The sequence below is a fragment of the Cygnus atratus genome, chromosome 4, assembly GCF_013377495.2.
Source record: "Cygnus atratus isolate AKBS03 ecotype Queensland, Australia chromosome 4, CAtr_DNAZoo_HiC_assembly, whole genome shotgun sequence".
NCBI classification, from domain to species: Eukaryota; Metazoa; Chordata; class Aves; order Anseriformes; family Anatidae; genus Cygnus; species Cygnus atratus.
This window is the reverse complement of record NC_066365.1, coordinates 33,852,339-33,871,547: the sequence shown is the minus strand read 5'-3', so window position 1 is coordinate 33,871,547 and position 19,209 is coordinate 33,852,339. Positions and strand designations below refer to the sequence as shown.

Here is a 19,209-nt window from a genome sequence, read left to right as displayed (position 1 = left end):
TACAGGTCCTGTTCTTTTAGCAATATTTAGAATCATTTGGGGGAAACAAAATGGAAGGAAGGAAGGAAGGAAGCAAGCAAGCAAGGAAGGCAGGCAGGCAAGCAGGCAGGCAGGCAACAGTGAGAGTAAAATGAGACAGAAAAAATTTAATTTAAAAATTTGAATCCTTTTTCTCCCCCCATGCTCAGAATAAATAGTCACAAGGCAAGGGTACTTCTCTTTTTTAACCTTCCATGGATCAGTAACATGGCCATAAAAGACGCAATGATCACCCAAAAAGCTCAATATGGTAGTTACTAGATCTCTCTACCACTCTGCCCACACATATATACACAGACACACATCCCTTATAGTCCCATTTCTGAATAAGCAGTCTGATCGTATGGGATGCTCTGTATTGGCACAGGAGATAGCTGCATCAAATCCATATTAAGCAATTCAAAACATTCAGCCAGTTGCAGTGTCTCTCCAAGGCAATTTAGCAAGGTTGTACTCTATTAACAACTTATCTTCAGAAATTATGACGTTTGTATTACAAAATTGAGAAAGTGAGGGCACTTTATAGATAAGTGCCATTTATTCAAAATGCTTTCTTGTTAGAAATCATTTTATGGGTGCCCTTTAGACACAAGCACATCTTTATGTTTCAGCAGTTATTCATCATTTATACATTCATAATTTGAGAGAGTTTTGAATTTGAAATAAATAAGAAGCCCACACCCTGCCTCAAATAAGTGAACCAGTCTTGATAACACCTCATACCTAAGAGACACTAAATAAATTAAACAATGAGTGGGGAAGCATGAACATTTCCTACTCTGTGAACATAGCAAAAAGTAGCAATAGTCTCCCAAATCTAGGATATAAGACAGAAATCTGTCTCGCAGTCACAAAATCTCCTGTTACCATAGTGATGGGGACTGAGCAAATGACTAAAAATACCTGGTCTTATTCACACTGTCTTAGGAATGTGACCTAAATGACATGTAATACATGATTTTCCATGATAAATTAATTGCATTTGCTAGGAGCCAACACTGAGAAGCAGCCTAACGTGCAAGTATGATGTGTGGTCAGACACTCAGAGAGACCGCCTTCCTCTCAAAGATGCAGCTTGAACAGAGAGCTGGCTGGAAGACAGCAAAAAAAATCATAGAAAGAACCCGCATGTAGGCCATTAACAAAACAAAAGCACCAATTAAACATGGTTCTCTCTCACTAAAGGAAGCTGTACTTTAAAACTATTCTTTCCAAATGCTGGTACATGAAATAAAATGTAGTCTCCAAAGAAGATCACCATCTGCAAGAATCTGCAGTTGGGATGGATGTTAAACTTAAGAAGACACAGAGGTAATATTAATCTATGCTTAGGCCAGCTTTGGTTCACAGCACCTGTGTATATCAGTACAAAACAAGAGTGTGCTACCATAGAGGAGAAATGGGAAATGGCATCTCCCACCCCACCCTGTGAGATGTCCAGTGAGGCTGCCTACATAAGTCTCACCCAGGAGCAGCCGCTGCTGCTCTGCAGTAAGAGCAAAGCATTGCAGACTCTCCCACTGACTGCCCTGGGAAAGAGAAAAGCCAGAAGGAAGATGAGTCTAGGTTTATTTGAAGGGCTTAACTGATTACAATTTTATTTCTATTTTTAAAGAGCAATGTTCTCTCTCCTATTTACGGTACGATACCTTGATTCATGATGTCTTGTTCTATTTACATTCAACTATGAATGTATTCCTTTGAGAATGTTTTTAAAAGTCAGTTGGGCTGAGATAGAAGGCTAACACCAGTGACATTACAAAGTGTGGAATAAGGCTAATATTTTGCCTGAAGACACCTGCAAGTGCAAACCTGCTACAAAATTGCTCTATGCCCTCTTTACTACATTTCAAGACAGTATGGGACTGTAGTCCAGCATTGTTAGACACAGTGCAACTCTACAAAATCTACTTTATTTCAAGTATAAAGATAAAATGGTCCATTTTGAAAACGAACATCAACATCAGGTAGGGTTTGTCTTGACTATGCTTTTAAGAGTAGTAGCTTCTTTATACAACGTAAACAAACAACCCAAAGCCTACAACATCTGCAGTAGAATTTTTTGTACCATTGCAAAGCATTTTTAAGAAACAGCTTACCTGGAGAGACCAGCTGGAAGACCCGTTGTATTCCACTGGCAGGTATAAAATATCCACAGTCTCTAAAAAATTCAGATAACTGCTTTCTGTCCATCTTTTTGTCAAGCTCTCTCTTGAAAAACATCGCTTCATAAACTGAAGAAGAGAAGCTTCCATGAGATACACATTTACAATATGTTACTGGGCACTGATTTTTCTAGAAACATTTTCTTTAGAATCAAGTTAATATTCTTGATAAACTATGTATGGAAACGTAGGCCAATAGTAGTTAATAGTACTCTTCTTGACTTGGCAGATATGCTCAAGACATTGTCCCAAGCAATATCGTAATAGAAGTTTCTGTACATGCCTTACCAAGGCTAATTAGAAAAGAACAAGGACATATATTAGGGGGCCAACAGTCAATTATTTTCTTGACAAATTTTTTATATTAAATAATATAGCTTCAGTTAAAGACATTATGTGGTTTCTTTTGCATTGCTCAGGGAGGGAAAAGTACAGATTAAAAATGAAAATCTTTGGTCTTCTTTACTCTGATGTCCACAGAACACTCCAGTTGATCTACCTAGTTAAAGATTTTTTTCAGAATTGGTGCCGGAAATCTTCCTACCTGAGAGACATACTAGTGTAGCTAATTTATTATTTATCACCAGAACCATTAGTTTTCCTGTAAGGGTTAACAGAAATAAATTACACTCTTTGTTATGCACGAACATCTAGAACATGTCTGTTTCTGTCTTCATCATAGAAGAGCAAATTAATGTCAATTTAACATTTCAGAAAAACAGCTTCTGCCTTTTAACTCAGACTTTTCACCCTGATTTTTGAAGGCATAAAGACAAAACAACAACACAGGACAATACATTGAGCTGCAACACCCTATCACATCTACAAACAAAGAAGCTTTGAAAGTATAAGTTGAAGTCTTTCTACTGAAAGCATCAGTGACTCAACCATTGACCAGCATTTCACCACAATATGAAGAGTAGTACAAACTTTTCAGGCATCAGACAGTAATGTTAGGAGCTATTCAGCCTGGGAAAAGGATGCACTTTTTCAGAAGGATGTAGGTTATGTTTTAGAAGTTAAATAGTTTTATTGATACAGTTTTTGTAATGTACAGGGAAAAACAAACTATATATATGTACACACATATATAGTTTGTGTGTGTGTATACACACACACACATACGTATATGTATATGTATATGTATGTGTGTGTATATGTATATATATTTCCTATGTGGTGATAGGAATATAAGACCTGATTACAGAATTTCAGAAGTCAAAACTGAGACTATATCATGAATCTTTTGAAGATTTTTTTCAAAGATACATTCATTGCATGATTTGCATCAGTAAAGCATTTACAGGGAACTCAAAACCTACCCATGGAATATTTTTAAATTAAGTGCTAAAATCCTCCTCCTTTATACCAAAGCATAAAACTTTATGGATGCAGAATTAAAGGACTGAATGGAAACGGGAAACAAGATATAAACAACTAATACATAGCATGCTCAAAAGGTGCAAGAATCCATTAGAACCTGCTTGCAGTGTTTAATGGGTGGTATATTTTCATTTCTCTGGAATGCTAATGCCTATTTAAAGTAGAAAAAATAAAGCAGCACATTCCTAACTCTTAGGTATGAAGATGGTCATCTAAGTCCAACATATGGTATTGCATTTTTGATGCACAGTTGAAAACTCAAACTAATTCTCTTTCTCTCAGCTTTTTCCCATCAGGAAAGCTATTTTCCACAGTATGCACTCATCTAATCTTAAATATCCTCTATGATGAGGCAGCTACCTCTTACTCTGGAAGAGGAATTTGAAGGGCAATGGATTACATAAAAAGGAAGATTAGATTATATTTTGCCATCTAAACTGTTTTTTCTTTTCCTTAGTATCTTCCTATAATCCTTAGGGAATAAGAACTACATGAATAGTAATATTCAAAAGGATGCAGAAAGCAGTCAGCGAGCATCTGCAGCTAAGGAACAGGCAGCTTTGGTATTAGTCAACTGTTTCCTTTTCGTTCAACACTTCTCTGCTTACTTATCAGAAGAACCATCAGGAGAAGCAGCTCTCCTGTCTGTGCCTCCTTGATTATGACTTCAAGCTAGTGACATTTATGCTTCTCTTGACCGCTGCTGTTCATCTTATTGTAAGAGCATGTCTGAGTTTTCCACCATGCAGCTGAACTACCCTCTCTACCACACTTGCTTGACTGTACAGTGAGCCATCAAAAAGAGGAAACAAAAGCAAGTGTAAAAACTAGTTTCATGAATAAAATTTCTAATACATGGATTGCTCACAAAATCTGCAAAGGGATCTTCTTTTAAGAGGCTTTCTAAACATACAAATTACTTATTTCTTTGTGGGAGATATGAGCACTATCCATTTTTCAAACAATCCTAAAAAAAAAACAACCAACCAACCAACCAACAAAAAACACAACAGGACAATAATACTAGACAAAAAAAAAATCACTGCCAGAATGACTGAAAAGGATAAAGTGTTAAGGTAATTACGATGACACTTAGTTTTGCAATTTCTCATCTACCATTTCATTAGATTCCTCCTTCCTGACTTTTCATGACACTTAACAATTAATAGTAAAGGACCCACAACATGATGACACAATCACAATGTGCAGCACACAAGAGTTAAAATAGTTAATGATAACAGTTAATAATTACTTTCTTTATCAAGCGACCAGAAGAATCTTTTTATTCATGCTAAATCCTACAATTGGAACAACACCGTAGAAATGCAGTTGTGCATATGGAGACATCAAATCTGCCTTGCACCAAAAGTCATTTTAAAATAACTGTGTTGCAGACTTGGAATATTACTTAAGAGACAAACCATTGAAATTAAAACAAAAGAAATTGTGTACAAAAATGGGATGACTTACATTTTTTCTTGTCCATCCACTCCTCTAATTCAAAATAATGAAGTGGTGTAGATGGATCCAAAACACCAGCTCGATGTTTAATGCGCGCCATCATTTTACAATAGTACCTTACAACTTCTAGTAAGGATGGCCCATGACTTGCTGACTGTAATTACAGATATATTTCACTTTTATTACCGTAAGAAACAAGTGAAAGGTGACTAAAAAACATATAAGGAGTTAGAACTGAAAGGTGTGCAGTGTATGAGAAAATCTTAAATAAAAGCAAGAATAAATTCCATTGCTGTAAACATATGTGGACAGATATGTAAAAACAACTACTCCATAGTTCTGATAAGGGATGATTCCAGAGATGACTAGATAAAACTATTGGATAGAACTATTTTTAGATAAACAGATTTTACTCCAAATTACAGAAGTAGATCACGAACTGTGTGAAATGGAAAATACTATCTGCACACAATCAGAATCTGGGAGGAAAGACAAGATTTTGTATCTCAGTAGAGGAAAAGTGGAACAGTGAAACTTGGCAAGGTGAGAAACTTTGTGTTCAACATCCATTTTTTGATTAAAAGTATGTCATGGGAGGAAAAATATATATTTGTTTCCTACAGCCCAGGAGTAGATATCAAGAAATGCAGTTTCACCTCATCATTAATCTCCCTCTCTTCCACTATATAAAGTGAAGGAATATTTTTAAAGGTTGATGATTACCAAATAATATGACCTGATTTTTACTATCCTATTTTAGGATTCTGGAAAACTAATAAAATAGATAGTTTAACGGATGACTCAGTTCCTACTTGACCCACTTATTTGAATTAGTTACAAGTTTTCTTAGGGTTTACTTCTTAGACAGAAGGCTTAGAAATCACTAAAAACATGGTATCTTAACTGAAGTTATGCAGCCTCCATTAGCAGCCAGCCTTCAATATGCATAAGCTCTTAAATTGGTATAAACTCCGAGATTGAAAGCAGAAGTGCGTATTATGGCATTTTGGTATGCCATTTCTCAGAAACTGGCATTTCATTTAGCAATACGAGATGACAAACATGAAAAAGAGTATTTATACTATAGAATCCATGTTGGTTTTTCTTCAGTAATTTAAGCTTAAAAGAGAGTGGGAGAAGGGTACAATAAGCAGTCTGTTAGCTAAAGCCTGTTTCTCTACCTCGACTGCAGGCCCCAGAATTAACAATACAATATGCATATACACCAAGACTATTAGAAGGCAAAGGGATCACACACCACACAGGCCATTCTTTTCGAAAAATGAGAGCCTTCCTACAATCAAGCGATGGAAACGGGCCCCAGCAGAGCAGTATTGCTGAATTCTCTCTGACCTTGAAGGTGCACAACAGAGATGGCATACGGACTAGCTGAACATGTTTTTTGTTTTGTTTTGTTTTCCACAGCTAAATATTAATAATCAAGAATTCTTACACTACTAAAATGTAAGCAGTATGTGGATTAAACAACCAAGACATTACCTTAATTTTTACCCTCTTGAATGCCCTGCGTACAAGCCACCCTCTCACATATCTCTGAATGCAAATGACTGCTTTAAGTACTTCTCTGCTGCCAGGATCCTTTGTACTATCACAAAAAGCTCCGAAGTCTTCCAGGTGAGTTACATTTTTCTTTTCCTTCTTCTGGGTTTGAAGAGAAAGGCGTTTGTCACTAGAAATTAAAGTACAGAATATTTGTTTTTCAGTTTCATAGAAAAATGCTTGAACTATGAATCAAAATGTTAGACAAATTGTAATTTTTACCTAAAATAAGTACAGAATCATGTAGAATCATTTCACTTACAGGAACAGCTTGAAAAGATTGAAAAGGAACTGTTGGTCATTTACTAACTACATTCACAGAATTAGCATCCAAATCTGTTTGACAAATGTTTTGTGCAGATGTGTAGATCTTCACAATTCCCATGACTTTCTAAACTATAAGGATTAAGCTATTATTTTAAACATTCTTAATATTTTGAATTCCCAACCAACCACATAGCTTTTTTCTGTCTACTTTGACTTTTACAAAAAGGAGGATGTAAAAAGTCATACCGAATATGAAAAACATTTTTTGAAGTAATGAATTTGTTAGACTAAAAAAAATGACTTATGTTATATGTATACATGTTTCTTACCATTGAAATAATACCTAGTAGATAGGCACACTTAAACCTTTAAATGTGTCTTCTATAATAATTTTCAATTAAAAACAAACAAACAAAAAATAAATTTTACAAGAACAGAGAAATGTGTTTAAGTCAATCCTTTTCATAAGAACATACCTAGAAAGGCTGTATTGGAGATTTTCCTTTCAAAACAGGACAGCAGAAACACCAGAAAAGCCAAGATATCCAATAACATGATTTGTAGAGGTATTTACTAGAGTAAAATTAATAATTTTAAAACAAGAAAATATCTCAATTTTGTCTTGATAAAGAACAAAGAATTCTCCAATGTCTCACCTCTACAGTTCTCCTATATGATACTTGACTATGTCCAACTGAGGAATGATCAAAATAACTCATGGTGGTTAATCAAGGCATTAGATTTTGCATTCCAAGCTGTGTAACTGGCAGAAATGTAAACTAAAACATAGCTGAGGATTTTACCATATACCACATCCAGAGCTTTTTTTTTTTTTTTTTTTTTTTTTTCCTGAAGGTGCAATTAGGAATAGAAATAGTCATTTTATAGTTAAGGTCATAAGTAGCTACATGCAGTAGAGTCAGTTGCAATTTTACTTACTACATCCAGATTGTGCCAAGACTAAACCAATCTGCTTCAAATATCATTTGAGAGAAAAACTTTTTTTGATGTCTGGTCTTAATTAAGCAAGGTGCTAGTCAGATAAAAATGCTTGAGAAATGGAGATCAGAGCATTTCTCAAAACCTTGTATTTTCCTGTTTGTTTTTTTGTTTGTTTGTTTGTCTTGGTTTCATTTTTTTGAGGTTATAATCAGTTGTTTTGGAACTTACAATGAATTCTAAACTGGTTATTTTCTGGTATTCTGTAGCACTTTCTCCTTCTAGCCAAGAGGCTGCAGGATTTCTCATCAGACCATCTTATAATTAAAAAATATCATTTGCACTTATTCATCATTCCAGATTGTGCCACAAAGACAAATCTGTCCCATCAATCTTGATCTCTCTACTGGCTAAAAAAACTTTCAGGTATTTCATATAACTTCCCAGTATGGGACCACAATCTCACCACTCACTTATAACATTATACACCTCCAAATCTTCTGCACTGAAGAAAGAATTCACCCCTCTACTGGCTTAATTCAGCTCCATACCAGCAAAGGTTATACATTCATTATTCTCCTCAGAAATTCTATCAGAGAACAGCATTTTAATTTGCTGTTATGGTTTCAAAGAAATTACAGTTTCATAAGTTGCACCGGGGATGCCTTGAGTGAACTCGTCTCCAGAGCCATTTCTAGACATGTCTAGCCAGTTTGCAGATGATGGCTATCTACTCTGAAACACCAGAACATGCTGAGCATGAGGATATCCAAAGGTTACATTAATGGACTGATGAGATCCACTGTCTCCAAAGACCATGGAATATCATTATGTCAGATGGACAAGAAGAGAACTACCTGACTTATGAGAAACACGGGCATATAGAACGTACACACTATTTCTATTGTTCCTTTTTTCCAAATTTTGAGAAAAAGATTATCAGAGGCAATTATGAAAGTGAGATGGCAGGTCCCTTTGTGTTACCTTACAGGAAGAAAGATTTGAAAAGTTTTCTTAATATTGTCTTCAAATTTGTTAGTATTCTAGATACAGTTTGACTTTTCAAGGAAGACCCCCAAATCACTGCGTAAGTTGAGATGGAGAGGTAGGTTGTTTGTGAAAGACAGGGCACTCGGGTGAAAGGAAAATTTTCCTAAAACCAGCAAGTTTTGAATTACTTCTTTTTTTATGAAAACATGTTTCAGAACAATTCTGAGTTTGCAACCACTTACATTCTTTTTAAGAGCCAGGATAACAAAAATTATGCGGAAGATATGGACAAGTGCTTCTTTGAAATATTGTGTGTACAATCAAGTCCTCACTTAGGTACAGCAGCTGTCTGCACTACAGATGTCTTTGTAAAATCAAATTCATGCCATAGATCTGATGGCAATGCATTGAATGGCTCTTCCTACTGAATTATGCATGTGGCAATTTTTCTATAATCTCGCAATTTAATTTCATGCAATTTACATATGCTGATTAATACTGTAGTGTAAAGATATATTTAATATGATCTGGCACTGGTGTATAAGTAATGTCTTATATCAGTACTTTGGGCTGTTCTTAAATATTAACTTCTTTTAACGTTGTGTTCAAGTTACACTGTCCTTCCTCTAATATACCACAAAAAACACGTACTAAACTACCTCTTGCTTAATGTGATTTCTATCAGTTGCACTACCTTTAAACAAGATCTTTTATGAATAAATATCTTTTTTTAACAGAAGAAAATAGCTAGACAGAAAAAAAAAGTGGGTTTTTTTTTGAGTATTTAGAACATAGAGCAGAACAAATACCAGACATAATGTTTGAAAAGCAATTTCTATCAAACCATCAGTTTATCTGCATTAATATATATTCCATCACTTATAAATTGCATTTCAGATATTGTTACTAATTAGTTTTGGCTGATATTGGAGTATTTTGTATGCCCCATTTATAAAAGCTGTTTGCCCATCTGTTAATAGGTTGGAAGTGATTAAAGGACACTTATTTTGGCTGTTGCAAAGGCCAAATCATATTAAAGCTGCAAATATGTGACAAAATCAGCTAAAGGTTTGCCAAGTTCAGGACCTGATTTTCCTGAAGACTTTCGGTGTCTGCTTCCTTTCCTTCCTGCATAAAGCATCTATGAGTTTTCGGTATATAAAAGCAAAAAATTCAGCCTAGTAATGATAGGCCGCACCTGCTATCTATTTGTTTAACCAGAGGTTTTAATAAACTTTAAATATTTGGGGAGGTTGTTTGTTTGTTGTTGTTTTTTTTAATCTGTGGCTAAAAACAACAAAAAAGAACATTTCTGCTGTTTGTATATTAACCTTGAAGCATTGCTTCTGAGATCTTAAATAAAATGCATCTTACAAGAGTACTCAGTATCACAACATTTTAGTATCTATGCCTTCTTTTCTTGCCTATTGTTTCATCAGTTTGCACAAAAGAGCAGGAAAAGAAGAAATAGGTCAATATGGGAAATATCAGGAGGAAAAAGAGAAGAAAAAAGAGGGTAAAGAATTGGATGAGAAGTACGGTCATGGAGAGTGAGCTGGAAATAACAGAAAACCAAAAACTCTAACAGCAAGAGATTTGTGTGTGCCATTACTGTGAGACAATTCAAGCCTTCAGTTCAACCTAGGGAACAGTATTTCAGTCATATATTTAACTTAAATGAAGGTCTGAATAAGCCTCGTACAAAGAGCTGGAATGACTCCTGTATACTATTTACATCCTATAGCCTACCTGAAGAAATCTCCCATATTAGATTATATACTGCCCTTTCTCCACATAATAACTCAATGCTTTACCGTGTTAGGGTAGAAACCAAGCTGACCCTTATTCCAGAAGAAATGCAACAATGGAGATGTGAAAAAAGTTTTCAACCAAATATTCTAACACTGCTTGGTCTGAAACCCCCTGAATAACTTTTTCCTTAATTGGATTTCAAATGTAATATCAAAGGGAAAAGACCAGTAACTAACCCTAGACTTCTTTGCTTCATCTGCAAATTTAATTTTATAAATGAGCAACATAAAGTGCTACCGACATACATTAAAGACATAACCACCTGCTTTGTACTTCTCTAATGGAAAATCTGTCAAGCGCTTTCTTTAATGATTATATGTCTTAAAATTCAACAAATGAAAGGATTATCACTGAAATCATATTAATCTGCAAAGGATTAACAGCCTACTGTTGAAAGACTTCATGAACTGCAATAGGAGAGGATCTGAAATAAAAAATGCAAAGAGCTTTTCACATAAATAGTGCAGAAGGACTGTAGAGGTTGAAGCAGCAAAAGCAAAAAGGGATTGAAACAAAGACTGGTGATGTGAATCAAGCACTTCAGCATCAAAAATAAAACAAAATTGTAAGAAACATGCTATAAGCTGTAACATCCACACCACCTGTATACAGGTTACTCATTTTCTTTGTTTCTGCAACCAGTTGTCCTCTCATTCTCATTCGTAATTTCAAACACATTTAGATACATTATCTGAAATGTTTTTCAAGAATGAAACAAAACAATATTGAACATTCTGAACCTAATGAAACATTGAGAATGGAATCTTGATTTCCTCCTGATAGTATTCTTTAATGGATAGGAAGAGTTGATAAAATATTTTATCTTCAACAGTACACAGCTTAGCTTTTACAATTCTGAGGCACAAATAATTTGTTCTCTGTTATATTTTCCCTGCCTTTAGGACAGTAATGAAATCATGGCCAGGCATTTCTTGTTACTTAATGGCCGACAGAGTTCATCTCATCGAACCAATTTCAGCAATTATACATATTCATGAAACACTTAAGGATGTGTTTGATTTTAGCTTTAGTGGGACTTAAGGATATGCCTAAAGTTAGGCACGTACTTAAAATGCTATGCTGAATTGGGATGGAGGCAACTGCACGCTTACCTGAGCTAAAGTCAAAATTAAGCATATGCTTAAGTGTTTTGCTGAATACAGATGGAGTGCTGAACTGGAGCCCAGTGATTACTCATAAGTGTCAGTATGTTCTCAATCCAGAAATTATCACTATACAAATAAAATCTGAAGATACACATATACATAATCAATGTATGGCTGAGTAGAATTTTGATGACCAGCTAATTAGAATTCATGCAGACATAAATTAAGAAGATGATGAAACACTGCTTAAACTCCAAGACACATCCTAAATTATTCACTCAGGATGTTCATAGAAGACAAAATATGACAGAGAAGCAAGATGGAGGCATAAATAGAAGCCCTAATGACAAGCACAACAACAGCTTTAACTTCCAGCTGAAGACAGTTATTAACTTCAGAGGGCCCAATTTAGTTGGTCTCAGGGCCTGATACTAGGCAAACTTAAAATTTTCAAATTTTAAATTTGCCTAGTTTTCTGAGGCTACAATGATGTTAATAGGAGGTTTCGATACACACCAAACAAATGGATCTGGTTCATCAGATCATACAAATCAGACCCAGAATCACCATTCTGAAGTTTTGTAACTTAATGGCATCGAAAATCTATAGATTCTATTTGGAAAAAACTTAAATGCATGGCTAAGGCCCATTCATGCTTTCCAATGCCTTTCTCAGTTTCTATATTAATTTCAAAAAGAAAAACATTAAAATAAATCAGTTTCATCTGCTGTCATATTTTTACAAAAGATGAATAGGTAAAAAGGCACCTCACATTTTTCCTTTCTGACTTAGCACCTGATGCAGCACTTTTCTTTTTGTAGACTGGGAAGCCTATCTGGAAAGAAAAAAGAAAGAGCTAGTGAATTAGATGATATTTAAAATTTAAGACAGCTCACAACTGCCATATAATTCAAGAACTGTACATATACTTTAAAAGGCTCACAGTTTAGATAGGACTTGCTGCTTTATTGAGCAAAATTAAAAGTTTAAAGAAATAAATCCAACCTATGTTTTATGTTAGGGATAAACCTAGCAATACTTTCCTTTAAGCTCAGATGTACAGCTTCAGAAAGTGTAAATTTTGTTTTCCCCTTTCCATCTCTCTGTCAAGCTACTTTTGATTATTATTCTAGCAATGCCTTCATTATGAAAACACAGAAGACTAATATTTGGTATCATATTTTTCCTCTTAGAACCACTGGCGTAGATCAGGCTGGTTGGCTTTTCTGGTACTGCATTTCTGATCAGGCTAACTCTTAAAAAGGACACATCATCTGGTAAAAGACTCAGAAGAAAGAAAAAACAGAACGTAATGGAAACATATAAATATAACCCCCTCAACTGTCCTCCCCTAGTATGAAATATGGCTTTTCCCATATATATTTTCATTCTTGTGTTCCTGGAGTACAGTTATGAATGAAGCATCATAAAAAACACGTATCTGGCTTTACACTGAAAAAGCACCCATCCCAGTGTGCTCTCCCTGACAATAGCCAACAAAGGAGTCTAGGCAGGTGTAAGAAACACCATACATTTGGAGTGCTTTGTCTCCATTACAGACTTCTGGTTATTGACAGCTTAGTGACTGAACTACAGGCAGCATCTCTACCCTTGTGTTTAATAGCCACTGAATAACTAATCAGACACCAAATTGCCTAATCCCCTTTTTGATCCCCTCTATATTTTCAGACTTTGCAACACCTGTGACTACCAGAGCCAAAATTTAATTTTGCATTATATGAAAAAGACTTTTGGATTTTTGTTTTAAATTTGCTACCTGATAATTTCATCATGTTCTAGTACTTGAGCTACAGAAATAATAAATATCAATATTTTTTATTAGCCTTTCCCCCACTTTCAAGATTGTATTGCTGCTCAGTTACCGAGATCTTATGATACTGAATCAATGGATGGTAAAATGGTATATCATATTCATCATCAGTAAATACAGCATGAAGCATTTTCTATCCTGATGAATCCCAATTTATTTAGTCTGTCTTATGAAAGAAACTATTCCACACATCTGGCAGTTCCACACACTACCTTCTAGACTCAATCTTTTTTGGCCGGTCTGAATGGCATGTGATATTTAAGATACATGTGTACTATGGTTGTAGTTAAGAACTATGTGCTGATTACTAGCCAGCTACATGGGCACTTTCACGTTCTTAGTAAATTCCAGCTAGGTTATCAGTGCTACAGCTGGTCTCAGGAGACTTCCCATCAATTAAAGACCAGGCACATTTGACCAGCTAAAGGAAAGACTGCATGCCTGACAAGTGATTTGCTCCTACCCACCTCGTGGACAAGTATGTCCTACTGGTTGCACGTTACCGTTCCATATATTTTTGTCTATATCATAGAGCCTAGTCCCATTTACTGAAACCAAAGTCTGATATTCAAATGTATACTAGCTTTGCCTATTATCTACCACCTTAGATCCTACCTTGTTCTATGGACTTCCTAATATTTTGGCTCAGCTCCCAGTTATGCTATTCTCCCAATTTTTGGAATGACACTTCTACTGATTATTCTTCTGACTTGTTGTGCTTGGTTTCAGTCACTAACTCCTTACTGTAGCCTCTCTGCACACTGCCACCTTTCTCAAGGTACACAGACATGATGTGTTCACCCCTGAATTATTTTTCTTACTATACCCAACCTCCTGCTATATTTTGTGCTCCATTTGGTGCCAAGTTTACAATTTCAGAGAACTAACCACAATGATTCCAAGTTCTTGCCTGTGTGAAAATGCAAAATTTAGAGCACATTTAGGTATACATATATATAGTAATTCCTTCCACCAAACATTTTCATTACTTTTTCAGTCACCAGAATGTTTTGATGAGCAAATAACAAAATAAAATTTTGTTTGAAAAACCGTAAGTAGTATGTGCTAGATTAACATTGGCAATGCATTTAGTATATCTACACCACTATTTCAGGAATGATATTTAGCAAATCTACCCACAGAGCCTAAATGCTAGACACTGATTATCATTTTTTAATCAGAGTGCAGGTTTTAAAGGTTGCAAGTCACTGTACTGACTTGTATTGCAGATTTCAATCAGTGAGGTATGGGTTACCTAAATATTAAAGGAAAAACGTTCTTCTTATGAGGCTACTACACTTCAAGCAAGTGGTATCATAAACAGAGGGCCTGGCTCTTCTCACCTTTGTATGTTTTTGGATTATTAGCCACCAATTAAATGTTATCTGCTTGGAGAGCTAAAATGCATGTGCATGCTCAGGAATAGCCTTATTTAACACCTCATTTTATAGGTGTATGGTTCTTTGGTCATTTATTTAAGACGTTCTCTGTTATCACTGAGCGGCTTTGACTGGTTTGATTTCATACTAGTTTGCTGTATTTTGGTCTTCTGTTTTTCATCTAGGAATCTGAGTCCTGAAATTGCTCCTCCAAGACCTAAAGTGGGAGATAAAATGCCTCATTTTATCACCCCCATTCATTCTTTTGGAAACACTGCCTGGGATATAAGGCATATGCTGAAAGGCAGTCTACCTTTTAGTTCATGTGGTCTAATGCCATGCCAATGCCCAATAAAGCCACCAGCTAGGATATAATATGAAGATGAAACTACACTTCTTGTACAATTGAGATATGACTAGATAATTTTATACAATCTAAGCATTAACACCAGCTGCTTGGAAGAAAACATGAGAAATGGGTGGACACAAAAGTGCAATAAGCATACTATCTGCATAAGACCTCAAGAATCAATCTCCAAAAATTAATTTCTGGGCAAATGTTCAACACTAAAGTAAGCAACTTTGCACATTTCTGGGTATAAATGTATGAATTCAGTGCAAGATAGATGCTTGATGATGTTTTAAATTGCTTCAAATGTATCTTAACAATTAACAATACATTTACCAAATGCTATCAAGTCATTATCCAAGGTATTCTTGGGTCCTCCAGCTGTGCTTATCAGTATGTGATGAGGATTATGAGCTGACAATGAAAATTAATATATTACTATACATGTGATCAGGATTTGCCAGGACCATATCTCTATATATATCTGATATTCATAAAACAAGTATCAAACATCTGTAAAGACTGTTCATTTCAAAATGAACATTTTGATCAGTAGACTGCTACCTACAAGGTTTTATACAGCAGAGAGAAAACAATTTTTCACCTTAATTTCTTTTTAAAGTAAGATATATCTTACATTACTTTCTTAAAGTAAGTTGGCCACATAGCTTGAAGTATGTTCCCTTTTAACAATAAGGAAAACCATATCACTAACCCCTGAAAAGTGGGAGACAAGAAACACACACAAAGGTTTTCTTTACAATCTGCACTCACCATTATATTTGATACACTGCTATAACAAAGGAGTCAAATGGTTTTATCTTCTCAGAATCTTCCACATAAGACAGTGCAGTGAAGCATGTGTTTGACTCAGAATGAGCTGTTCCCCACTTCACACTATGATGAGCCACTTGCCAATTGAGTTCAGCCTCCTGCCTCCCACTTGCAAAAGGAATTTAATTGGCTGTTACAGCAATCTGTACTCTGATAAGGTTGCTGGGGGGGGGGGGGGGGGGTGGGGGGGAAGCCTGTCTCATCTGAAGACCTTATATAGTGTTTTTCTTCCACAGTCCTCTATTTGTGCTGGTCCACCATCTCAGTGTTTAGTCACCCTTCGAACAGCCATTACTCCCTCTAGACTTCTCATTTCTACCTGGAGCCATCCAAAAGTTCACAGTTCATTTCCTTTACTTCTGAAACTATCTTTGAAGTCTCCAGTATGAGGTCCAGCAGGTTGTGTATGCTTTCATCTGAGGCTGCCTCCCCCCCTTGAATTCAAAGTTTTATTCTGCCTGAGACAAGGGTGGCCTGCAATAAAGACCTTGCTTCCACTTCACAAGCCACCTGTTATCTTCTTCACCAACCTGCCAACTTCTCTATTGCTTCCCAGTCCTGCTGCTCCCCAGCCCACTGTGCCATCTGCACAGCAGGAATTCAGAGATAAACTTACAAAGTGTTAGAAGTCTCAGCTTTGTCTCAGAGCCGATGCTGTTTTGTGAGCAGAATAATTATTCTGGAATAAAAGTAACTTTTATTTAAGAATAATGTCTGCATAGAAAGCTACTCTGCTTCCTATTTTGTATGGGAAACAAGATCTATTTGTGAATACCTCAAGTTTTCCTCAGTAAAACAGGATATACGTGGATATAATAATTGCGTTAATCTGCAAAAGGAATGAAAAATGATTCAAAATATCATTTAAAAATCTTTAACATTTCCAGAATATCTGGAACTGGGGAGAAGATGAAATGAAGGACTCGACTCAAAAGACTTAAGACTTCTGTCCTAAAATTAAAAAAGAAAAAAAAAAAGGAACAATTTGCAATGAGAATACAGACCACTGCATCCCAGTAGAAATTGAATGAAGGGTAGTATATAAAGCACTGGAAGAGGTGGCTAGGTTGAAACCAGAAAGAAAATCCAGCTTGTCTATTATAGCTAGTGGCACCATGCCACAGAAACTCATGAACTTAGTCTCGGTCCCAGGACCCCAAGATGATGGACACTGCTTAAATACAATAAGTAGAGGACAATCACTAACCCAGGTAATTTCAAATTGCATTAAAAAAAAAAAAAAAAAAAAAGGAAGAGGCAACAGTAGAATACAGATGGATCAGATGGATGAACTAACAATGTAACATGAGGAAATAGTGAATTGATTTTGGTTGGCATGATACAGAATTGTCACAGTACATCAGGAACTTGAACAGACAGCGTGGTAAAGCTTAACCTTAAGTATGAATAGAAAGTGCATTAAAGAGGTTGTTTTCAACCATCTACAAAGAGTTTCTGCTAAGCCTACAAGGTAGCACAGGAAAAACACCTACAGTTGCATGCTGGAACGTTAAAGCTGGCATCATACATCAATAGGAAGAATAGAAGCTGATCATTCTATTGTGAATCAGAGATGATAGAGTGGAAATGGATGTTTCATATTTTGTTCAATTCAGATTATTATGGTATTCTGTCTAAACTGGTGAATTTCAACCATGGAACCACTTTGCATGATAAACAGTAGAACTCTGTCAGCCTTGAATCCTAATGAAGGAATGGTTAATTCGCAGCTAGCTTTGAAAGAGCTTTAGATTTAAATAACTGTCTCCTATTTTAGGTCAAGTACAAAACCCTAGTAAAGTGCAAATTGCAAGTAAACTAAGCTATCTCAGCTCTTAAAACGCCACCACTATATCCTATCTCCTCCCAAAGAAAACAAATCAGTAATTTAAAATAATGATTCTGACAAGGTAACACCTTGTCTATAACCCATTCTTTATCATGTGCCTTTTTGGGAAAGATTTTATTAAGCATATTTTGAAGTTTAATGAACTACTCTTACTTTTCATGTTTCGGATAATTTTTCAGAGAATACATGAAAACCATTCTAAAGAAACAATAAATGCTTGTGTGTAGACATAAGCAGAGCTGTGGGTACTTTCTAAGCACACTCCCTGTTTTATCCAGATTCACATGCTATAGTAATCTCTGTTGTCTTTTCTCATTGAATAAAATAAAATCAGACATAGAAATATTCTGAAAGACTATTTTCTTTCATGTGAAATGTTCATTAACAAAGATGTCTGTGCATGACAAGCTTTCTACTCCTTCTTTCTCACTTGTCTGTATTTTGATCCAGGCTAGTTTTTCATCTTGCTAGATTAGACTGTACAGCTGGCTTTCATCAAATGAAAGTGCCATGAGGCAAGGGTATACATAGCAACTCACCTACCAAAAACATGAGTATTGTAAATAGAAAGTTGAACTGATGTTAAAAATAATTGAAAGAATGTGCCTCAGAATCAGTTGTGAAAACAACCTAACTGCATTGGCAATACAGGCCTACGCTCAATGCCTCTTTGGAGAAGATAGTTTAGCCATGTTATCTATGCAAATAAGTACTGTCCTGTCTTTGGATAATGTATTCACTGCAGGCTCGCTCATAACATTACATGACATTTCAAGATTTCGAAGCTTAGTTTTGTTCTGTTGCAAAACAAAATCAAGAGATTCAATGCAGTGGCAAAGGCATTCACTCAGGATGCCAGACCCTCCTACAAAATAGAATGCCCTGAATGAATCAGTACAGCAATTTTCAACTTCAGCTTACCCAAAAAAACCCCTTGCATACTTGGTTTCAATAGTGAGTTAGCATTTCTGTTTTTCTCCGTTTCTCCCTACAGCAGATATTCAAGGCCTGAGAAATTCTTCTTGACAAAAAAGCCTTTGAAACTCATTTCTGGGGGAAAACACTTCAACTGGAGAGCTTTGGGATTTGCCTAAAGGCAGGGTATATTTCTCAGCAATTTGCTCCTTGCAGAGGAAATGCTAGCTTACCCTTGCTGAAATGAGCATTTTTCACTAAGTGCTACGCAGTAGTCAGCCTCTGTTCCTAACACAATTGTTTGCAGTGTAGCAGGAGATAGTCTGATTC

The 19,209-nt window shown here is 35.7% G+C and overlaps 1 protein-coding gene across 1 annotated transcript in view; it reads right to left on the bottom strand.

Annotated features, from left to right (window-relative positions):
- Positions 1 to 19,209, bottom strand: part of IQCM (IQ motif containing M) — a 123,278-nt gene that overhangs the window by 56,866 nt on the left and 47,203 nt on the right. Inside the window, 4 exon segments of the mRNA XM_050710378.1 lie at positions 2,139 to 2,273; positions 5,058 to 5,202; positions 6,549 to 6,738; positions 12,490 to 12,557. Coding sequence (XP_050566335.1) covers positions 2,139 to 2,273; positions 5,058 to 5,202; positions 6,549 to 6,738; positions 12,490 to 12,557 — 538 coding nt within the window.